The 24,847-nt window shown below is 45.9% G+C and overlaps 1 protein-coding gene across 3 annotated transcripts in view; it reads right to left on the minus strand.

Annotated features, from left to right (window-relative positions):
- Window positions 1–24,847, minus strand: part of ARID1A (AT-rich interaction domain 1A) — a 73,615-nt gene that overhangs the window by 8,683 nt on the left and 40,085 nt on the right. For all 3 annotated transcript variants that reach the window (XM_060309325.2, XM_030873377.3, XM_030873385.3), the window contains exons 5-12: window positions 9,203–9,443; window positions 8,812–8,901; window positions 8,096–8,263; window positions 7,074–7,386; window positions 5,334–5,479; window positions 5,137–5,246; window positions 3,745–3,954; window positions 864–1,071 (exon numbers count right to left, since the gene is read on the minus strand). In XM_060309325.2, the coding sequence (XP_060165308.1) occupies window positions 864–1,071; window positions 3,745–3,954; window positions 5,137–5,246; window positions 5,334–5,479; window positions 7,074–7,386; window positions 8,096–8,263; window positions 8,812–8,901; window positions 9,203–9,443 (1,486 nt within the window). The remainder of the gene's footprint in view (window positions 1–863; window positions 1,072–3,744; window positions 3,955–5,136; window positions 5,247–5,333; window positions 5,480–7,073; window positions 7,387–8,095; window positions 8,264–8,811; window positions 8,902–9,202; window positions 9,444–24,847) is intronic.

Consider the following 24,847-nt stretch of genomic DNA (forward strand, 5'->3'; position numbering starts at 1 on the left):
GCGCATGTGTTTACACCCACCTTCTAGGAGCCCTGGCCTTCTTCCCTCCCCATGCTTGTCCAGGCCCCATCCTCCTCTCAGAAAGCAGGGTGGGCAGAGGCACTCCCAGCAGAGAGCTCCATTCATGTTCCCTCCCCACCCCCTCCTTCCCATTCATTACCATCTCAGCTCCCTGGGGAATTCAGGGCTCTAGTCTGAGCTGCATTCTAAGGCGCTGACATCAGTGAGCCAAAGCTCCCAGATGGCCCTGCCTCACTGCTATTTGTCAGATTTCCCGACTCCTTTGGTGTCCCTCCCACTCACTAGTTTACAAACATTTGGCAAGACGCCAGGTGCACAATGAAAATTAAAACTTAAGGGCTGCTGCAAACTATCTCCCAAGGGAGTCGCCACTGCCCGCTCTTTAGTCTGCCAACCTGTTAAGCTCTGTGGTAGGACAAGGCAAAGCACACATCCCTGGTGGCAGGCACTGGTGAATAAGGAACCTGGACCCTTGAATGCTACCCCTTTTATTTTTTTCATTTTTTTAAAACATCTTTATTGGAGTATAATTGCTTTACAATGTTGTGTTAATTGCTGCTGTATAACAAAGTGAATCAGCTATACATATACATATATCCCCATATCTCTTTCCTCCCACCCTCCCTCTCCCACCCCTCTAGGTGGTCACAAAGCACCGAGCTGATCTCCCTGTGCTATGCGGCTGCTTCCCACTAGCTATCGGTTTTACATTTGGTAGTGTATATATGTCCGTGCCACTCTCTCACTTCGTCCCAGCTTACCCTTCCCACTCCCCATGTCAAGTCCATTGAATGCTACCCTTGAAGGGTGAGCCTTGGTGAGGCTGCTCACCCAATCCTTACCAGGAGAGGGAGGCTGGATCTTGGGCTGGGACTTCTTGGAATCAGCAGCTGCAAAGATGTCTGGGGGAGGGTCTTCTCCCCGTTCGATCTTGCACTCAAAGGCATAGAGACATTGGATGTACTGCTTTTTCAAGGAGCTGGCAGCACTGCTTGAGGTGCCGACATTGAGGTTGGTCGCAAGTTCCCGCCATTTTTTGTTCTTGTTGACCTGTACAACCAACCAGAAGAGTTGGGGGTACATCTTCCATCTGGTCTTCCTGCCCACATACCCCAAACCCCATCAGGCTACCAGGTACTCATCTTGTGATATCACAGTTCCGTTAACCACAAAAGTTAACCTTGCTTGTGGAGAGTCCACAATAAACATTAAATCCATGGCTTCCCTCTACCCTCAGCAGGTTTTATCCACAGATCACTGCAACTGTCAGACAGTGCTTATTCAAAATAGGGCAAACCTTACACCACTATTAGAGAGAATGGAATTCAGAAGGTATGGGCTTTGCTTTACACAAGTGTACTGCTGAGAAATGATGTGCAAATCACCATCAGATCCAAATCATATTTTAAATGAACTGATAAAAACTAACATTTTATAAAATGGAGACGTGTGGCAATATCAACGACCACGCTGCTTGACTTTTACTTTGTCAAACTGGGGGTTTTCATAACTGATTTTTTTTCTCAGTGTGGGGCTCCTTCCAAATTTGATACTCTGCGTCACTGCTCCCTGCATCTCAAGGACATATAACTACAAGCCCCTTTCCCTCAGCAGTCACTGTCTTGATTGTCCGGGAGATGCTTCAGACCCTATGACTCCTTTGCCCCTTCCCAGCGGCCGGCCTACAGTTCTGCCTCCTCTCCTCAGCTTCAGCACACACTGATCAAGACCAGTCCCCCAGTCCCTACACTTGGTCTGTCTGCTTTAGCCAGGCAGGTCTCCTTCTTCACGTATTCCTTTTTTTGGGCGCTCTGCGCGGCATGCGGGATCTTAGTTCCCCAACCAGGGAAGGATCCCATGCCCCCTGCAGTGGAAGAGCGGAGTCTGAACCACTGGACCGCCATGGAAGTCCCCTTCATGTATTCTTATGTTTATTCATCCACCATGTGATAAGCCTGTCTCTCAAGGCTAGAAACACTGACTTTCCAGTCCCAATCCACAGGGAGTTCAATATGTTTTGATACCTGCTGGTCTGGTACCTGTGACACCAGAGAAGAGTGATAAGGCAGCAAAGAAAGGAACCTAGACGAACACTTCCTAGAGCAGGCAATATCTGAACAGAGTCTTGAAGGTTGGAGGTGGCACTGGTAGGGTATACTCCAGACTCTTTCCCATCAGCATGACAGCTGGGCCAGTCAACTGCCTCCTCCCTCCCCCGCCCTCTACCTAAACCCTACTAATCCTTCAGAAAAGCTCAGGTCTCATCTTTTGCCTTCTTGGAGCCTTCACAAACTAACTCGTAACAGCACTCTTTCTTCTCTGAACTCTGTCTTTAGAGTTTAATCACATCACTGCATCTAAAAGGTTGGCAACCTTTTGCAAACTGGAAGACAGACCCAGGCTTTGGGATTCCCTCTATATCTCATTTAAGGTCCAGTGAACCCAGAAGCCCACACAATCAACAGTGTGCCAAACCTAACCCAATGCCCCCTTTCCCTTCAGGTAGAAGAGCCCTGACTACAAGAGCTCAATACCAGGGAGAATGGCAGGAATGAACCCAGGGTCACCTCAGAAGCCTGCTGTGGCTCGGCTTCCCACGCTCGTTATGTGGTGGTGTGCACGTGTCTTGTTTTATTTTGTTTTCCTTTTGTGGGGGAGGGGAACGAAGCCTGAGGGAGAAGGAATTCATAACTGACTGTTGGTTGGCTTCATTCCAATCATTTTCTTTTCTGCTGGTGACAGCTGTTTTCTCTTCTGATTTAGAAGGTTTGGAATACACCCCTCCCCACGACGCCTCCCCCTGAGCTCAGCCACACACTCAGATCCAATAGCAGGCTCCCGGTATGATGACTACAGAACATACATAGGAGGAAAGTTTGCAAGGCACAGTGGGCTGTCTGCCAGCGTTGCCTCACCTGTTTGACTCCTGGGCTGAGTGTAAAACAAAGATATAAGTTATTAGGGCAGGCGCAAGGCTCAGGCTGGTGCTCAGTTCAGAGGTTTCCAGTGGAGATTAACCCAATCACTTAAGTCTCCCATACAGAGTGACTAAACACAATTTCCCACCTACTTCTTCCTTCATAAACTATTTCTATTTAATAGCTCCTGAAATCCCATCTCCATTGGGAAGCTTCCTAGAATGAAAGGATCAGCAACCACTCTGGCTTCCCTTGTACCATACTGTAGACCAATTTATGTGACAGAAATCTTGCTGAAAGCTGTTTGATTATCCCCAGCTTTCGACAGTCTCAACAGGATACACACTGTCCCTACATTCCAAATAAGGAAAACGAGGGCTCGGAGTAGTTACATATCTCGATTAAGGTCACATATATCGTAAGTGGCTAAGAAAGAATTCAAAACCAGACTCATCTCTTTTTTTTTTTTTCCAGACCCATCCCTGAACCTTGCCCTTGTCTACTACTCCAAACTGCCTGCCATGGAATCAGAATGCCCACAGACTTGCCCGATTTTTGCAACCCAGGGGGACTCTGGACACATGGTAAGTTAATGCTAATACTTTACGCTACCCACGGAGGTCTCAGCCTCCTCCCTTTGCCTTATCTTCTGGAAGGCCCGAGCTCCCTGGTCTGTCAGTATGTGACTCAGAGAGCAGCAGGAGAGGGTGATGTGCCTGTGGGATGCATGGCACCAGTGATGCCACTGAGTACCTAGAGAGAGGCTTGTTGAAACCACAGGGGAAGCCAAGTGCCAGGCACTCACCTGAGTCAATCCACCAATTTCCTTCACAGACACATAGAGGCGGTACAGGTCCAGAGGTTTCCTACCCACAGCAGGCAGATTTGTCATGCCCATGGCCTTCTCCTCCGTGAAGGCCAGATAACGGTCCACCCACATCTTCCTCTCAGGCTCACCACCCAGCTCATACAACTTGGTGATCTTCTCATTGGTTGTAGTAGAAGAACTGGATTTCTGAAAGGGGCAGGTCAAGATTCTTAGGAACTGGTCAGATTCAAAGCCTATGCTAGGGGTCTTAGAAATCCCTCGATTAGGGCAGTGGTAAAGCTTCTCATTCTGGGGTGGCCACTAACATCTGCACTGCCTTCACAAAAACCAAAAGGGAGATAGACGTTCCTATAAAGAAAGAAAGCTAACACTGCCTATGTGTTATGTATTGAGTGCTGTGCTAGAGGCCTTTACACATTAGGTATTATAAATTATCCTGCTCTTAAAAGATAAGGTAGCAAGCACAAGGAGGCCATGCCTGAGATCTCATAGCTTTTAAGTAGCAGGACTGAGAGTCAAACCCTTGTCCACCTGACATCAATGTCACTACTCCCATACTACTACCCAGGAGCCTGGACACACTTTTACAGACTGTTTCAGAGAACTCAAGAAACACAAAACATGACCTTGAGACAACTGACTAAAATGAAAGCCAACTCTTCCTCCTCTCAAGAAAGGAAGGGTCCTGCTTGAATGGCTTTGGATATCCTATCCAAGACATGAGGATGACTAAAAGGGTCTAGAAGCCAGAGGTGAACGTCCACAAGAGGTAGCAGTTATGATTTTGATTTCCCCTACTTTATAAGATAGGGAAAATGAGGCATGACAAAGGGCCGAAATAATTTAAATGACTTAAATACTGAGCAGGTCCCCAAAATGCCACACAGTCCAACCAATAGCACACTCAGGACCAATCTAAGAGAGGCCAAGGACCCAAAACCCCACCTGCCTCGTCTCCCACTTTATAGAATGTAGGGCACCAACCATTCCTGCTGTTCTGAGTAAGGTCCAGGAAGAGAAGAACTAGTCCCCCATGGCATACACCATCTATCAATGCATAAGGACAAGGGTCACAGTTTCAGAGAGAGCAGTGCAGAGAATTCTACTCTGCAGGTCTGGCATTTCCTCCATATCAGACAGCTGTGAGAACATGTTATTTACGTTAGGACCCCTTAGGCTAACTCAAACCCAATTCAGTGAACTATTATCCTGGGACCCTTCATGGTAAGAAGAGGTGACAGCACTCTTTTCCAAGATTATCTAGTTGGTGTCATAAAAGGCTGGAATCTAATCACCCTCTCTTCTTTTTCCTTCCTATCACTGAAAGGATGGGACAGAAAGTTGAGGGGTCAAAATATAAATCATTACCTTGGATTTAGATTCCGTCTTGGGTGTCCCATCTGCCTTGTTGTTCATTTTGGTGGCTGGAGTTAACTTGACATCCCCAAGACCCATCATCTCTGGGCTGGCTGCCATCCCTATAAAAGAGAAAAAAGTCCAATAGGTTTGTGACATGAAGATCACTTTGGAAGAAATCCCTGGGGTGAACAATGACTAGGACTTACCTGCTGAATTGTTAGCCATGGTTCCACCCATGGGATATGGGGGTCCCTGAGGGTTGATCATGCCAGCCATACTATTAATCCCTTGTCCATAGGGAGGTCCAGTTCCCATTATGCCCCCTTGATTCATATTGGGGTAGCCTGGTGGCCTGAGGAAGAAGATGCAAAGTGTGAGAGAGAGACAAGAGTTAGAGACACTAAGCTTTCGGATTTGGACTTGAGCTAAATAGGGCTGTGTGAGCCAAGATCATCTAGTTAGGCTTACAAGGAAAAAGTTTATGGCTCCCGCAAACCACAACCATGCACAGAGATATTCTTATCTTCCACCACCCACAAACGGCTCTAAGAGGGTGCAAGCTCCCAAAAGGAACTCACAGCTCAATTTTAAAGGATACACTCCTTGAAGAATGGAGTCTTACGGTGCCTCTTAAATACTGCCTCCTTTTAAGGCATCTCCAAAGTCAAGCTGTGTTTCCATTTAAGGGCCCTCACTATGGCAAAAGGCCTAGATTAAATGCTCAATTTTATTACTCTAGCATGGCACCTGGAGGGGCTTTGCATTCTTTTTATTTTATTTTTAAAATTATACCTCAAAAAACCCTTATTTACTTATTTTTTGGCCGTGTTGCATGGTTTGCAGGATCTCAGTTCCCTGACCAGGGACTGAACCACGGCCACGGCGGTGAAAGCCCAGAGTCCTAAACACTAGGCCACCAGGGAACCAAATCCACCTCTTTATAGTCAATCACCCTATTCTACCGTGGTTCATCAACATCCCAGTAAGAGTCGCTTTAAGAACTGTAGGCACCAACAATGGGGTACACAGACTTCAAAAACAGCAGAATCATAGTCACTGAAGTCAGTGGCCAAGGAAGAAGAGATGAATCTTGAAGTCATTAAACCAAATCACACGAGCCTTCTACACTTTTGCACCAGAGTCAAATACACAGGACCACACAGAAGAGTAGGAGAAATGGCAAACCACAACCTCACCACCCTCCATTTCTTACATCATAGATCCAAATCATGTGAATCATTAAAAATCCTTTTGGAGGGCTTCCCTGGTGGCGCAGTGGTTAAGAATCCGCCTGCCAGTGCAGGGGGCATGGGTTCAAGCCCTGGTCCAGGAAGATCCCACATGCTGCGGAGCAACTAAGCCCGTGCACCACAACTACTGAGCCTGCACTCTAGAGCCTGCAAGCCACAACTACTGAGCCCACGTGCCACAACTACTGAAGCCTGCGCGCCTAGAGCCCGTGTTCCGCAACAAGAGAAGCCACCACAATGAGAAGCCTGGGCACCGCAACGAAGAGTAGTCCCCATTCGTCGCAAACAGAGAAAGCCCGCATGCAGCAACAAAGAGCCAACGCAGCCAAAAATAAATAAACAAATAAATAAAATTGCATTTAAAAAAAAATCCTTTTGGAAACCAAGAAGCTAGACTGGCAGAAGAAATAAACTCTGAAGACTTATTTTACTAATCAAAATAATGTATACTTTATAAAGTTCTTTACATATGGTATCTGGTCATGTGAAATTTGATACCAATCTAAGATGCTTACAAATCAGCATTCCTGCTATATTTTTCACTGTAAAGAAACCTGGTTTTCTAAAGAGCTCTCAATAAAATGCATATTTACCAAGATAACATGATTTAGGTCCAGAAGTATCTCAACAACCTAAATGACTCTACAGTGAGTTTCCTAGCACTGATACCCTCCCTCTTCACTTCCCAGGCCTTACCTGTTCTGGATAGAGTTGGCAGCAACGTGCATGGCGACAGCAGTTTCTTGAGTTTTCCGGTTCATACCCCCTGGTGGGGGACACATCCCTGACCCAACCTGAGGTGGCATATTGGCCATGTTAGGGCCATAAGGCCGGTTGCCCATGGAGGCATGACTCATTCTCCCTGGAGGGAGTGTGCCATAAGGTGGGATGCCAGGCTGCCCATGCATCTGACCTCCAGCACCCATAGGGTTCATGCTTCCAGCCATGCCTGCACTGGGGTAGTTAGCATTGGGCAAGGCATTATAGTTTGGCTGCCTGGGGTAGCCTCCTGGGAGGGGAAGGAGAGAAGATGCAGAGACTTGGTTAGTGACTCACTAGCAACTCACTAATAACACTCAACTCTAAAACTCCAAAGATAACAAATAATGGGAATCATTCAATATTTGGTCTGGAAAGAGACCAATTTCACGGTCTCTTTAAACAACAACAACAAAACTTCATGATCCATTTAAAAACAAAAAAAGTGTGGGGGGGGCAGGAGTATTTAAAGGCAGGCCTCAGTCGTCCCCTTATCTTAAGGACAGCACAGCACAGAGCAAGGCTGTCTGGCAGGCAAGGCTGGCTACGCTGCTATCCAGGCCCTTCAACGCCCAGAATTCTTTCCTTTCTACATACTCATCTTCCATGCTCTGTTTAAGAAATTCAGCTTTAGATCCACCTAGGGCTGATTTTGAGCAAAGATCTACTCTAGTAGGACTAATTTACTCAAAAAAGTTTAATAACCAATAATTACCATTTACTAAGTGTCTGTGCTCAGTCTTGGGCTAAATACCTTATCCCCATTTTAGAGATGAAACAGAGGCTCAGAGATATTCAAGGACTTTCCCATGATGGCAGTCCTGCCCTACTTTAAGGGCCTGGCCTTGGTGGACTTAAGGCAAAGGACAGTTCTACTCTAATAACCCAGAGAGCAGCATATCAAACAAGGAACTCTTTTCTCGCCTCACCTCCATGTACTCCTACGGTAGTATACTCACCCTGTGGGCCGTACTGACTTCCCTGGGGACCATAGCTCCCCATGGAGTTCTGCTGGTAGGAGCCCATGCCTGTGTGCATCTGTCCTCCAGAAGGCTGACGTGGAGATAAGGCCGACCCGGGCTGGGGGGAACTGTACTGGGGCATCTGGGGGTTCCTCTGCATGTAACCTATTTGTGGGTAGTGTCCATAAAGTTAGTACCTCAATACAATGGGAACAAATGCTCTCCCTTACCCTAGGTCTTCACCATCTACGTTTTCTTTAGCAAATACTTGCACGGGGGCTCTTATCTGCTGTATAAATTGTGTGCTCTTTTAGGCACACTCAAAAGTGACACAGCCATTAACCAGGGCATGCCAACTGTTTCTACTAAATGGAGGTTTGAAAAAACAAACAGCAATGACCCCCCCTCTCCCCCCAAAAAGAGGTAGTATTTAAAGGGTAGAGATTCAATGCTGAGTATTTAGTATTTGCTGACCAAATCAGGCACAATGTAGGGGGGAAATCCATCAAAACACATGACCAACAAAGAATGACTGTGGGGGAACATAATTCTGGAGACACCAAGATGGCCAAGCCCATCCTAACTTCACAACCTGCTGCTGACACTGTCCTAAGCTTCATGGTCATACAGTTCTCCAAAAGCTGTTGCACAGATAATCAATCCAAGGTCTGCCTCTGCCCTGCTCCCCCCTCCCTTGAAGCCCAGCCTCTCACCTCGATCTTGGGCAATGCTTGATTGGTTCATAGAAGGATGCATGATGCTGTCCGACTGGCCACTGGGTGGCCGAGGTGGCATCTGGTTGCCTGCTCCAGACAGAGAAAGAAGTAAGCCAATTATGACTAATTGGAACTAGAATTCCGCCGCAACTAGAATTCCATAGCCTGGAAATTCTAGCCAGAAGGTCAAGTTAGAACTGGAAATGGCTTCTGAGAAGGCCAAGAACCTCCCAGTATCCCATTCACAAAAGGATCCAGCAAAGGGGCTCCCATCTCCCTTCTTCAAATGCTGAAGGGAAACTCTCTGCCAGTGGAAGCCTGGGGCTCCCTAATATTGCTGGGGGCCAGTCCTCTTTCCCTTTCCCCAAAGGTCAGCACTCGTGGGTACCTGGCACTGCAGCAGGCGAGAGTGGTCCTGAGCGAGACTGAGCAACACTGGCAGGAGAGCCAACTGGGGACGGGGAGGGGCCTCGGATGCCAGGCAGGTGAGGGGAGGTATGGGGAGAAAAAGGAGACTGAGCTGGATTACTCTGCTCCCCTTGGCTGCTTGAAATCCCTGATGTGCTCACTCCAGGGCTCAGAGCTCCTTCTGTCCCCATGGGGAGATCGTCTATTGAACCAGACAGATCCTGGAAAATACACACAAGGACATGGATTAGCAGTATTTAGGCAGAAAGATTCTTTTTCCAACAATCCTACTACATGATCAACATTTTTCTTAAACAACCCGAAGTAAATATACTGCACACATTTATGCAGTCGTGATACTATAGCTGACATACAGCAAGCTCTCTATTAAGGGCCAGAGAGGAAATACTTTAGACTCTAAAGGCCACATAGTCTTTGTCACAACTATTCAACTCTGCCACCAGAGTGCAGAAGCAGTCACAGACAACACATAAACAAATGGATATGACTGTGTTCTAACAAAACATTATTTATAAAAACAAGTAACTAGGGACTTCCCTGGTGGCGCAGTGGTTAAGAATCCGCCCGCCAATGCAGGGGACACGGGTTCGAGCCCTGGTCTGGGAAGATCCCACATGCCGCGGAGCAACTGAGCCCGTGCGCCACAACTACTGAGCCTGCGCTCTAGAGCCCGCGAGCCACAACTACTGAGCCCGTGAGCCACAACTACTGAGCCCACATGCCACAACTACTGAAGCCCGCGCGCCTAGAGCCCGTGCTCCGCAACAAGAGAAGCCACCGCAACGAGAAGCCCGCGCACCGCAACAAGAGTAGCCCCCACGCGCAGCAACGAAGACCCAACACAGCCATTAATTAATTAATTTTTAAAAGTAACTAGCCCACAAGCTATAGTTTGCTGGTCTATCTGGTCTATCTTCTGGTCTATCTACCAGAAGCACATGTAGTACTTTCATCTTCTTTCCCAGCCCCAACTTCTACAGTCATAAGAGAGCAGCTCTTTCAGCGAGCCTTTAGTTCTTTTCCAACGGGGAAACTTAACAAAACACTGCCAGGACAGCATCAGGAGCTATAAGAAAATGTTAACAAGTTTGGGCAACATTCACAGATCCCCTCTCCATCAAATTATTATAACCTACATTTACCAAGAACTCACTCCAAGTTACCATACTTTAAAACATAAGGGGTAGGAGGTAAGAAAGGGATATATTGCACAGACAATTCTTTAACTGCCAAGAGGGTCTGGGACTACATTCCTAACACCTGGCCAACAACAGGGATGAACAAATGTTTGCCAACTGAACAAACCCAGTTTTTTTTCCTAGTTTTAAGTTTTTCAATGAGAATTTGGTATTTATTTGGAGGTTGTGCTTGTCTTGAATTAATCGGTAAAGAGTTCACTCTAGGTCAGTAAACCCCAAGATTAGCAATCAGGAGCTCAATATGAAAAATATTTAAAAATAGAAAAAGGGACTTCCCTGGCAGTCCAGTGGTTAAGATTCCACACTTCCACTGCAGGGGGCGTGGGTTCGATCCCTGATCAGGGAACTAAGATCCTCCATGCCGCGTGGCACACCAAAAAAATAAAAATATTCACCCCAGGAAATGCACCCCCAACCCACTCCCAGCCCCAAGTTCACTCTCTAGCAATACCATGGGCTCAACATCACGCATTAACTTCAGGCTGGGAACTAACTGTACCTTGAAGAAAGAATGAAAGCTTTCAGTACATGCTCAGCTCTGTGAAAACCCTAATACTCAAATAGTTAAGAAAAGAGTTCTCTTAAAGAGACACAGCTGAAGAGGAAGGAAATCCAAAATGGCCTGATTTGAGTCTATTCCTATTCCCACAACAAGCTCACCTTGGAGAGATCAGTTCAAGGTGATTCTGACCCTGGAGTCGGACAGTAACACTGGAGATCAAAGAGCACCTCTTAGGCTCTCCCCTAAGTATCCAGGTTGGTTGGATCTTTGCAAACCAGTTGGTTACTTCACTAGGCTGGGAGTATTTCTGCTGAGTTCTGTGGGAACAAAGCTTGCCTTGAAGGCAAGGCAAGTAGGTAGGTGTGCATTTGTGTCTGTGTTCAGCTCTCAGTGTTAGCTGAGAAGTCAGAAAATGCTAGCTTTCCTACAAGGAGCAGACCCAGTACACCATAGCATGCTTTCACAAACTGCAACTAGAATTAGTCCCAGCATGGAAGAGAACTCAAGAAGCCCTTCTCTAGGTAACACCAAAGGGCCTCTTTCGTCTCAAAGGATTAAAGTACCTGGAGCTATGAAGAGCCCTAGATTCATCCCAAGAGAGGAGGATTCCTTCCCCACGTTGAGGGCTAAGCTGTACCAGGGACACCTAGCTTCTGAACCAAGGAGAGTAAACTCAAAGAGGCAGCAAGATGACAAGAGGAGCCAACTGTGTAGGCCAGAAAAGGCCTTGAAAGCCACTTGTTAAGCCCTGGTTTATAACAGAAACCACAGCCCAATGCTCTGTTTTAGGGACCAGTAGCTTTCCTCAGCATTCCCTCCTACTGTCTCCATTCCTTACCAAACCACCAGCTTCTAATAATAAGAGCTACTTGCTTAGAGGAAAAAGAAATCAGCATACTTTGGAACAGTACAGGAATTGAAGGTCTATCCATAAGACAAGAACTCTTCAAATGGCCTTGAAAAATTAAATGTTTTAAACATTTCTGTCTTTGATTAAACAAGTAAAACATGAACATTCTCATGGTAAAAACAGTTGAGACAGTATAGGTAAACTTAAAAGTCCCCTTTGCTCTCTTTCTGCTGCCTTCAATAGAGGAACCCCTATTCAAGCTGGTGTATATCCTTGGAGACCTTCTGAGGAACTGAGGAGGAAAAAAAAAAGAGGATGTTCAACATCACTAACCATCAGGAAAATGCAATTCAAAACCACAATAAGCCTCACGTCTGTTAGGATGGCTATTAACAAAAAGACGAAAAGAAACAAGTATTGGCAAGGATGTGGAAAAAAGGGAACCCTCGTGCACTGCTGGTGGGAATATAAATTGGTGCAGCCACTATGGAAAACAGTATGGAGGTCCCTCAAAAAAAAAAAAAAAAAAAAAAAAAAAAGGAACTACCACATGATCCAGCAATTCCACTTCTGGGTATTTATCCAAAGAAAACCAAAACACTAACTCGAAAAGATAGATGCACCCCCATGTTCACTGTAGCATTATTTACGATAGCCAAGGCATGAAAGCAACCTAAATGTCCAATGACAGATGAATGGATAAACAAAATGTGGTGTACACACACACACACACACACACACACACAGGAATATTATTATTCAGTCATAAAAAAGGATGAAATCTTGCCATTTGTGACAGCATGGATGAACCTTGAGTGCACTATGCTAAGTGAAATAAGTCAAACAGAGAAAGATAAGTACTGTATGATCTCACTTACATGTGGAATCTAAAACAAAACAGAACAAAAACCAAGCTCACAGAGAAGACTGGTGATGGCCAGAGGTGGCGGGGGAGAAACCAGAGAAGGGGGTTAAAAGGTACAAACTTCCTGTTATAAAATAAATAAGCCATGGGGGTGTAATGTACAGTATGGTGACTAAAGTTAATAGAACTGTATATCTGAAATATTTAAAAAGTTCTCATCACAAGAAAAAAATATTCTGTAACTATACAGGTGACGATGTTAACTAGACTCATTGTGTTACTCATTTCACAATATATACAAATACTGAATCGTTATACTGTACACCTGAAACTAATATAATATTGTATATCAAATATATATCAATAAAAAAAAATAAAAAGGAAAAAACCCCACCAACCCAACAACCGCTGCTATGGGGTCAGGGCGGGGCCTACAGATGCTCTTTCAGCCACACATCTGTTAAAAACCAGGCTCTCCACAGATACACAAGCAAACGTCCTAGCCCACCTGAGGGATCCCAGGAGCCTGAAAAAAAACCACAGGCAGCCCCTGGGGTTGCGCTCTCAGGACCCTGGAGGCACCTGTGGTGGCAATGTGGTGGCTTCCTTCACAGAGGCATTCTGAGGAGAGCTGTCAGTTTTGGTAAAGTGCCCTGAGCTTCGTAGAGAAAAAGTACTAAGTAAACCACTGTCAACAGCAGTCCACGTGGGCTGGGATGCCTGGGCACAGAGTAACCGTAGGGGAAGAATCAGCATTAATCTTCTTATCTCTCTCATTTGGTTGGTTTGAAGCCAGTCTCTCAAACTGTCATTTTCATCAGAGGGCAACTGGTCAGCATGGGGGGAGTTGATTTAAAAAGATATTAAGAAACAGAATGTTAGCATAGGAAGGAACAGATCATTTATATTAATACTAACAATAACTATCATTTGAGCATCTACGATGTGTCAGGCATTTTATGGAGTTACTTAATTTTCTACAATTCTTGGAAGCAGGTACTACCACCACTAACATGTTGAAAAGGAGCAAGCGGGTGCTCAGAGACGGGGTTACATGCCCAAGCCATCCAGCCAGTAAGTGGCAGAAATCAGACTTTGAACCCAGATCTGCTGAACCCCAAAGCCTATGTTCTTTCTCTTTCCACTACGCTGTGATACTATATAGACTGAGGAAAAAGCATCATAACCTTGAGTTAGGAGACCAAAGCCCAGCTCTTGGTACTTATCAGTTGTGACCTTGGGCAAGCTAGCAACAAGATGGGCTTCAGTTTTCTCATTTATACGACGAAAGGACTGGACAAATCTGAGTCTGTGACAAATCTGAGTCTGGGGCATCTGCAAGAAACTCTACCGGCACCATATAGTCAGGGCCATATGGAAAATGCAATACCAGCAGCAATACCCTGAATAAGAGATACAACTAACTATACACAGCAGTATAAGATGTAAGACATACCCATCAATCTGAGCGGCTAATCACAGTAAATGTTTTTATTGGGAAATGAGAGGGAGTGGTAAAAGCAGAAGACTCCAAAAGAAGTCTCCCTCCTCTATCTGCATGAACAGATATTGCTCTGAACTCCACGTCCTTTTATTGCACCGGACACACCTCTGCTTTCTACCCTACAAAAAGCCAGTTTTTCAGGTCTTTTGTTCCACAAAAAGCCGGATGTCTGGTTGTTGAGTCAGACTTCACTGTGCCTAACAAGTTCGGCTTTCTACAGCACACATATCACACAGACAAAGTTCAATCAATCCAAGCCCCTATTCTCTCTCCCTGGTGGGGCGACCTTTAGCATTTCAGGACTCAGGTTCTCAGTTCTCCCAAAAGAGTCCACCTAACAGGTGTCTTCTAGGAGGACTGCTGAAAGAATTGTAGCAATGCCCTGTAAGTGGAAAGATCTCTTTTCCCGGGCTTGCATTCCTCCAAGCATAATCCTGCTGAGAGATAGGAGGTGAGGATCAGCCCACTCAGTGCCCTGCCAGTTCCAAGGAAGCAGCAGGGCCAGGGAGAATTTCCTCACGTGTTTCCAACGTGTTTCATGCATTTTATTGCTCATCTACCATGCAGATCAAAAGCGCTGGAGCAGGTCCAACTATTTCACACAGAATCTCACACTCCAGGCTGGCTACAGCCCCGAAAGCCTTCGTTTCTTCACTTGAAATACTGCCCAATGTTATTTTGGGATGTGACCTGATAGAGGAAGCCCATAGGGATTCCATGACGATAACTGTTCCAGCTGTGATTGGTTGCCCAGCCCCAGCGAGTGCCAGCATGGGTCTGTCAGGCTCTGCTGACAAACAGAACTCAGCAGCTAACACCTCTTCACACCACAACAAAACCATGCCCAAAATCACACAGTCCATACCTCACTGGGTGTGTGTGGGGGGTGGGGTGGGGTTGGGGGGTGTTTGCAGTGCTCTCACAGGAAGAGCTACAAATTCTAACATGAACTGGCTGCCTGATTAAGTACACTTTCAAGCAGGAAGATACCAGATCAGGGTTACAGAAGGGTGGGGGGTTAAACAATCTTCTGACAGAGACTCACAAGGATGACATCAGCTCATTTTGCTGAACAGATTAAGCAACATCAATAAGGAAGTCTAAAGAACGAGCTCATAGCAATGCTCAGATTCAGGGTTTTCTCATAAATTTGGCCGAATCCTCGAGAAATAGAGCTTCTGTTAACCCCCAGGTGGAGTCCTCATATTCTTTCAGTTGTGACGAGCTTTTGCCAAGTTGTGCTGACTACTGGCAGGGAAACCATCCGCCCCAGGTAAATTCTACACACATACTTGCCCAGCCTAACAGATCCACGGTCCCTGTGGGAGGCTGCTCCCAGGCTGGAGAATGGGAGGAAATCCTGAAGAACACAGAAGAGGTTGGGAAACTTAACTTTGATGAAAGGCAGATGGTAGGAAAGGAGGCAATAGTTTTAACAAACTTCAAGGAAAAAGACAAACTTAATTACTTCAGAACTACTTAAGGCAAATAAATTTGGGGGAGAGCTGATTTTTCATAAAGCCTTCTTTAAGCAATATATTTGTCAAGGGTCAGGGGAGGAAGAGGCTACCTCTATCATACACTCACAAAAAAATATTCAGTACAATAATTCTCTTTTTTCTCCTCAGTCTTTGCTAAATGGAAAGATGGGCGATCTGACCCACCCAGGCTAGAAGGGACTCCAGAGTTACAGGACTGCTGCTCTGTTGTTCTAATACGTGGTCTTAGTCCAAGAGACTAAATGCCATCCCTCCCTTGAGAGCAGGCTAGCGGTAGCAGTGCTCGTGGAAATGCCAAGAACGAATCAACACACAGAAGAGGCTGCCTCTTACTTCCAAGTCAGGCTTTAAGCAGGTGGTAGGGAAGGGGAAAGAAAAGACACAGAGGCTGGCAACTATCCTTGCAGCTTAGGACCAAGCACCATCTCCTGCCTGGACTACACTCACTGTGTGGAATAGAAGAAACTGCTCTGGGAAAGGCTCAGAGAACTCTTATTTCTTAACCCCCCACCCCAAGTTCCCAAAAACCCCTCACCAAACTCCCACTTCTCTTTTTCGACAAGCTTTTATTTTGGCGATAATGAATCATTTCTTCTGGGTACCTTCCGGCTGCCTGGTGGGAAATGCACAGTAGAGAAAGGTCAGACTCTTCTTGTCTCCAGAATGCTTTTCGGGGCCCACTTCCAAGACGAAATCCCCTACATATACTCAACAAATTTCATAAAGAAAGCTCTGGGAGACCAAATCTCCAAATTCAAAGGATGTTGGAAAGAGGAATAAAAGCCAAGTCCCTTCGTGTCTCCCTCTTTAAGGGACTCAGAACTGACACGAATATGTGACTATCATGTGTTCAACCCTAGGGTACGTGGCTGTCTCACATTCCACTCTCACAATCTTCTGAGGTAGGTATCATCCCCATTTTAACAAAGCAGCAAGAGGCTCAGAAGTTAAATGACTTACCCAAGGAGAGAAAGCTATTAAACAGAAGAACTGGGTCTAAACCCATATTTTTGATTCCAAAGCCTGCACTCTTTCCACCATAAGGTGGAAGTTTGCCACTATCAAAGGCTAGGCTCCGTGCTCGAAACAAGGTGAGGCAACAACAGTCTGTCTCCAGACACACCGGGTGATTAGCTACATGACTCTAAGAGGCTAACCTCACTAGGTATCACTTAGTTCTTCTGCAGAAGGAAAGAATAAAACTAGATAATCCAACTCTACAAGTCTACAATGCTATGTGTTCCTCTCTTTCCTAGCCACTCTTCCTTATAAATCACTCTTCCTTTCATGGTTATTTCAAGTCAGCCCTGTCACCTATAACTCTCTTAATTTAAACCTACTTTTTCTATACTAAAGGGTGTAGTACTTTTCCTCTCCTCTGGGTCCTTAGAAGGATACTTAATGCACAGGGGTGAGGAGGGAGGAGAGAGTGACTTAGAATCTAGGGAGATAAGCAGGAAGTTAAGTCCCATGAAAGTAGGTGTCTGATCTCTCTCTGCAGGTACTCCTGGGCCCTAATCCTATTATCAAGCATAAGGGTGTGGCCCAGAGAGAGAAGTCAAAACACTCCTAGCCTCTAGGCGGCCTCATCTCCGATAATTTCACACTTTCTTCCTCACCCAGCCCTGCAGCCACCGTTGCAAACTGCAGGACAACTGGGTCTTGTTTAGGAGCCCCAACTCCCAAACTACTCCTTTCTGGGGCATGTGCCAAGCAAGCTTCAACCCCCTGCCCACAGCCGCGCTCCAACAATGGGGCAACAGAGCTCTCCTCTAACACAACAGGGTAGCCCATTTCCCAGCCACCAAAGAGAACTGGGTGGGAAGAACAGTTGCTTGAAGTTGCACTATAGGTGTATCAACTACAGACTAAAATTGTTTTCTGCCTTGGGATCTTCAAAGATGAGAACAGCTTTGTGGGGGCAAAGCCTCCACAATCACAGTATAACTACCCTGACCCCTCACGCTCGCTCCGCAGGCAGAGCCCAGAGTCCCTTCAACGTCCTCTAGACCCAGTGTTCAGGACTGATGGTACTGTGCTGAATCTGCCTTTTTCCTCATTAGCCTTAGGAGCTATATTCTCCTATGTTATTAGTGACCAGAAAAATGCCAGGCACACAAAAGACTATAAATGCTTGATAAATATTACTCAAAAGCAACCTCTTTAGACCCAATCTCTATTAGTCTCTTTCCTTTAATAGTCATTCCTCCACCCTAACCCTGCACACCTCCACTCCAGACCTCCACAATGAAGGAGGGACTCTTGGGTGTTGTCATCAAGGGAACTGACTCTCCTGCCTAAGACGGAGAAGTGCAATCCTGAAAGGGCCTCAGCCACTTGATAAGAGCTCTTGATAGAACTGCAGTGCAGGGAAGGAACGTCGGGCAAGGAGGCTGTCGGGAGGTGGGGCTCTGTATCACTGGAGAAATTTCAATCTAATTACAAAAAACAAGAACCTGCTGTTCTAATCCACCTCAGCAGAATCTCTTGACGTAGGTCTGACCCTTTGGGTGGAGGCTGAGGGCGTTGCTGAGGTAAAAAGTGGGGAGAAGAAAGAGCGTTGGGCTGCCAGCATTCCTGCAGTGGGCGCCCCTTCAAACAGCAGCTCGGCCACTGCAGCAGCCATTGATTTTCCAGGGGTCGATACTCTGCTCCCACAGATCTGCTCGGCTAGAGGTTTAATCACATTGAGTGCTTCTGCTCAACATCTCCCCTGCACTTCCCCCTCCCCAAGCCAATAAAACAAACACCAAAAACACAATAAGAGTTGGCAACGGATAGATGGTGTTTCCCACAGCTGTCCCCTAAACCCAGAAAAATTGTAAGCACCAGCTCAAGGGAACCAAAGCTACCTGGGCAATCCACAAGCTGCAGGGGTAGACCCACAGGCCCCGGAGAACCTTTTAATCCATTGCCCAACGTCCCCATGAGACCTTTCTAATAATTCAGATGTTTTACATAAAAAAATCCAGGTTCCCAACTTATGAAAAGAATAGATCCTAGAACTCCCAGAGGTGCTGATCGATTGAAACCTTGCTTTCTAGTTTGTCACAGACCCCACCACGTCTGTATAATACCCATGTTACCTACCTGACCAGCCTTCTGACACATACCCCTCCCCTGCCAAGGTTTCTTCTCACTTAGGCATTTCTCATTAGAGAATGTCTCATCTAGCCAGAAACCACCTCTTGGCCAAAAGTGTACGGAGTGTTGTAAGGGTCACTAGCTGCTAAGACTCAAATCTGAAAAAAAATGAAACTAGGTCAGAGCTGGGCCTGAGTTAGAGCAGTCAAGATCAGTGCATATTTATGGAATAGGGCTATTCTAATCCCAGCAGGAAGTGAGCACTGTAAAGCTAGAGAAGACAAAGAAGTTAAGAACCCCCTACTTTCTCCAAGCTTGCATTCCCTGTCAAGAAGGCCAACCACACAGACCGTGTTCCACCATGATCATCAGCTTGGATCCTAGAACTTGAGTAAGGAGAACAGGAAAAAGGGGAGAGGAAAAGACGGCAGAATTCTAGATCTGAGAAGTGTAAGGGGGAGGGGTACTGCCTTAGGCTTCACCTCATTTGGCTGCTCCTCAGAAATACAGCAACCAGAAAGCAAGGAGGACGGACGTAATGTACACAAGTAGGGAAGGTAAAGTTGGCACTGTGCTTAACACAGCGTAGACCAAGGTCTAGGGGGCTGGATGGCCTCCTTGGTTTGATATTTAAAGCCCTAAATTTATATTTGCCAGTGGTCTTCCCTACCATGACCTATGGGTCTAGATAAAATCCAAAGATTTGGGGGGAGGGGGTGGAACAAAGAAATCTGAGAGTGGGGAATGGATAGAATCCTAAACCAGAAAAGACAGCCCTGAAGGCCTTTAAAACCAAAAAAACAACAACTCTGTACACAGGGAAAGACATAGTCAAGTCCTAAAAGCAAAAGACGAGGAAGGAAAAGAACGAATATTCTTGATGACAGTTCCTCTGAATACAGATGCAGTGAATTTATTTGGAACTTGGTTTCTCTCCTACTTTTTTTTCTCTCCTACTTTTTTTCTCTCCTCAAATATCAGGAAATTACCTTCACTCACCTCAGTAAACAACCGTCAATATTCCTCCCACAACAAAGCTGGCCTTAAGGGACAGATTTGCTCTCAGTCTGAACCTTCAACCTCTAGTTCCCACCTTCAACAAGGCATGGCTTCTTAACTCCCTTGGGGAAAGGTCAATAGGAAGCTAGCCAACAGCTTGGAGATGAGCTCCGCCTCACAGCAATCAGAGATTACATCACAATACCAGCCAATTCCATGCTGACACCAGGTGGGGAGGAGAAATAGGTTCTGGCCATGGAAGTAGATGGAGCAAGAGATCAAGCACTGGCCCCCAAAGGGACAGCACTAGATCACATACCAGTTTCATCGTAACATTCAGGTAGAACATCAAATATCTTAGAAATATGAGAAAAAGACAACAGAGCTGATTCCATGCTTGATTTATCAGGTATGTTAATATAGTTCACACCTATGGGCCCTCCTCTCTGGACCAAGATTCTCACTCTGGTGCAGGGGGGCCCTAGTGGTTTCTGTAAATATAGCACTTCTAGGAGGACTTCGTTCAGAAAGTCCAAGCTACCCCTCACCCACCTTCCCCAGACAGACAAGAAACAGCTTCACAATCCCAAATCTAGGGGCTAGCTTTTGGATTTTGTTTGGTCTTCTTGGAGAAGGACAATGGCAGAACTGGGGCATGTACTTCACCAAGGTAGTCTCCCAGACAGCTCTGCAGGTTATAAAAGCACCAACAAGAGAGAAGGAGAAGGGGAGATAGATGGAGGAAAGCTACTGTCACCTAGGCAACTGAGTTCATCCATATGTTGACTCAGGAATTTCAAGAAATTCTAGTTGTTGAGGTTTCTTCCTTCCAGAGTAAATGCTTCCTACATCTTCCTATGGAGGAGACCCAAATCCAGAAGCTACAGTATCACTACCTTTGCCTAGAAGTCTCAACCCCACATCTCTCCATACCTCCTCCCTCCCTTTCCTCAAAGAGAAGAGAATATGGAAGACAAAGTCTGTTTTCTTTTTTTCTTTAATTAATTAATGTATTTATTTATTTATTTTTGGCTGTGTTGGGTCTTCGTTGCTGTGCGCGGGCTTTCTCTAGTTGCGGCAAGCAGGGGCTACTCTTTGTTGCGGTGTGCGGGCTTCTCATTGCGGTGACTTCTCTTTGTTGCGGAGCACAGGCTCTAGGCATGCGGGCTCAGTAGTTGTGGCTCACGGGCTCTAGAGCACAGGGTCAGTAGTTGTGGCGCACGGGCTTAGCTGCTCCGCGGCATGTGGGATCTTCCCGGACCAGGGCTCGCACCCGTGCCCCTGCATTGGCAGGCAGATTCTTAACCACTGTGCCACCAGGGAAGTCCCCAAAGTCTGTTTTCTGAATATGGCACTCTTCCTTCCCCTAAAGGAGCTTTTTACTCACCCTTTATAGGAGTTTTTCCTAATAGTAAAAGCAATGGGTTTTCACTATTAGGGAAGCCCATATTCTCATTTACTGAATGACCTTGGGCAAGTCCTTTAACTTGTTTGGGTCTTGGATTCCTCGTATATGTAAAGAGTGGGGTGAGGGGGGATGGTGGTGTTTGTGTTAAGTGTGGTGAATATTCTGTGGAGTAGCTCATGCTAACTTCATTCTACTCTTTTCCTAATTGCAGAGGTTAAAAAGCTAAAAACTACATTTCCCAGAATCCCTGCAGATGGGTTTTGGCTATAATTCAGGTTCTGCTAATTAGAATCAGACTCAAGATTAGATCAAAGTATGGCAGTGATCATACTTCTGTCTCCTTCACTTGTCTCTACAGGAGCATTTTGGTTTCATCTTCCAGTTAACTGGGTGCTGGTCCTGGTAGCAGCAGCTGCTGCTTCTTGATTCCAGCTTACTGATCCCTAGATAGCAGATTTAGAGCACTCAATCTGATAGTGACTCACAAGCAGGAGTTCCCTTGGTGGGTCAAATCTAGGTCTAGATCCCGACTCCTGGAGGATGAGCCTAGAGCATGCTCCCTCAATCCGCCTAACAATTTTTAAGTCCAATTCCCTATATTAAATACTTCTCTATTAAACATACCTAGGGTTTAGCATGGCCTAGGTTCAGTGTAGAAATCACTCTATCTGACACAGTACTGTCAGATGATCCTAAGAGAGTAGTTGTGAAGGAGAAAGAAGAGAATTATTCACAAAGCATATTCCCTGAGTCAGAGTCTTCTGGGGAAAAATGGGCAAAATGGGGAAGCCTAGAACTTTAAAATACATTTGCCCAAGACAACCTCCTTCACTTCTTCCTTTTTTACAACCTTCCTGTACTTTCTCCCTCCCACTCTAAGCTCTGAGGGGTGTTGAACTGCTCACATAAGTTGGAAGGTTGAGTCAGCACATGCTTTCCTTTCCATCCCTATATTCTCTGTAAGCTTTTACTCTGCTGAGGATAGCATTACCTGCCCAAGCCCAAATATATTCTCTAGGCTTGGGCTAGAAAGGGTACCAACTGTCTTCCTCAGCAGCAGGAAGTATGTTTCACATACTCCAGGTGGTAAAGAACCAGGGCACAACAGTCCTGACAGCCCTGCACTGCTAATAAGTGAAGATACATTTGGCCTACAAGATCCCAGTTTATCTTCTTATACCAATTTCTGATTGAAGTAACGAACCACCAGCTTCCTGTAGCAGGACTGGGGACAAACTGAAAAACAAGGTCAAATCGAAGTGATATGCTTGGTGGGGATGGGGTACTTCCCACCAGTCCTCAGTAACGCTAACTGAGCCCAGGAGCCATAACACTAGACCTAAGGCTCAGTTAGTTTTCAGAATGAAGTTGTTCCGAAGAAAACAAAAGGTTCCAGCAAGAGGAATCTGTGTGAGACACACAGGCAGGAAGCAGAGCTGAGCCACCAGCAACTAAAATAGAAACAGGAAATGGGCCCAGGAACAAGCATACAGTAATCTGCTGCTAGCAGCACAGGCTCCAGCAGGCGCCAGGCAGTATCAGGGCCAAAGCAGCGTGACTAAGATGGAGAAGCAGATTGGCTAGTCCTGCCAGAGAACCGGCGTTCTAGAGAAGGGACAGCTACTTGCACACGGTACATGCTGCTCTGAGCAGTCTGGGCAGATATGTGAGAGGGGGTGGGGATTTCCTTTATGAGACTTTCTAAGAGCACCTGGATTACAATTCAAGGGGAGCAAGCATAGATACACAGTCAGATGTAAAGAAAACAGGTCACCAACCTCAGAATGGCCCAGCTTCTCTGGGTACCAAAATTGCTAGTGACATTTCTGTTATCCCTTTAAAAATAAGCCATCGAAAACCTAGGCAAAAACCGTTGGTCCTGCCTCCTTTTACCATGAAATGTGATGAAAGGAAACACTAACAGTGTAAAATTAAAATCCTTCACAAACATTCCAGTTTTTTAAGCCTTTAGAGAATTTCTGTCATTCTGCCCCCCCGCCCCTCACCAATAAACCTAGACAACAAAAAGCTGGTCCCCAAGATCAAGTAGGTAGCAAGAACCTAGGGGCTAGTCAACAAAGGTTTACTAAGTATTTGCCTGACACAGGTATTAGACACAGGCCTGAGTACTCAAGCAGAAGTACCAGCATAATGCTACGTCAACATGAAGAAAATGGGAAGAAGTCCCAGAGAAGGTATTTCACAGCTAGGTTTTGAAGCCAAAGTAGAAGTTTGCTGGGCTTTAAAAAAAAAAAAAAAAAAAAGGTTGGGGGTGGGGGGGAAGCAGAGATCACACACACACCTTAAGCAAAAGGACAATGGCAGGAAGGACCACGGCTTGTGAGGAGCTTAAGGCACACGCGAGTGGCCAGAGATGAGGTTGCAGAGGTATGCTGGGAGTTGTAGATGGCCCCATAATAGTGTCTGGACTGTAGGCACAGGGAGTCAGGGCCCCCAGAGCACCCACAAAACAACTGGTTTACTAGACACGGTAAAATTTATTGTATTCCAAAGTCTCTGGCATGATATTTTATTTGAAAATATTACTCTCAGCTTTCAGGGTCTAACTCCTCCTTGCTTCAGAACCATAAGACACATGAATCACCTGGAGATCTTGTTAACAGTGTTGGATTCAATAAAGCTAGTGTGGGGCCCAAGAATCTGCATTTCTTGCAAGCTCCCAGGTGATATCTGTGCTGCTAGATAATGGACCACATTTTCCCCAGTACCAAGGATCTAACTGATTAAAGTTTTAGCATTAATCAGGACACTGCTTTAAAAAAAAAAGGCACAGGGACTTCCCTGGTGGCGCAGTGGTTAAGAATCCACCTGCCAATGCAGGGGACACTGGTCCTATCCCTGTTCCGGGAAGATCCCACATGCTGCGGAGCAACTAAGCCCGTGAACCACAACTACTGAGCCTGCGCTCTAGAGCCCGTGAACCACAACTACTGAGCCTGCGTGCCTCAACCACTTGAAGCCCACGTGCCTAGAGCCCGTGCTCTGCAACAAGAGAAGCCACCGCAATGAGAAGCCCACACACCACAACGAAGAGCAGCCCCCGCTGGCCGCAGCTAGAGAAAGCCCGTGCATAGCAACGAAGACCCAACGCAGGCAAATAAATAAATAAATAAATATTTTTTAAAAATAGACTTAAAAAATTTTTAAGAAGGCACAGAGCAGGCTCCCATACAACACAAGGAAACCAAAGAACCACTTTTGTCAACTTTTCAGTTTGAGGTGATTCCCCAGTTGGTTAGTACCTCCAGCAGGCCTGACCTATAGATTTGGCCATCTTCCCTCTCCCACTCCTCCCTGTGCCTTCAGTTCACAACTCATCTATGCCTCCATCACAGGCAGGTCTGGGCAAAAAAGGGAAATGGAAATACATTTATACTCTTCTTTTAGGACAAATCTAGTAAATGTTAAATGACAAAGGGTTCAGGCTTTTGGCTAAACATTAAGAGAGAATCAGATTGTCCACGACTTTCCTCTGCTGGGTGGGATGCTAAAGGAAATATTTCATCTAAAATATCAGAGAAAACTGGATTCAAATTCCAATTCCGAGCCTTAGTTTCTTCTTATGTAAAACAGAAGTGATTATTCAACTTAATACATTTCAATTCCTGCCTTTCCAGGAAGATTCGTTTTGGCTGTAGATCCTTTCCTGGCTTCACTCCTGCCCTCTAAGATA

This window comes from Globicephala melas, chromosome 1, assembly GCF_963455315.2.
Source record: "Globicephala melas chromosome 1, mGloMel1.2, whole genome shotgun sequence".
In the NCBI taxonomy this organism is placed as follows: Eukaryota; Metazoa; Chordata; class Mammalia; order Artiodactyla; family Delphinidae; genus Globicephala; species Globicephala melas.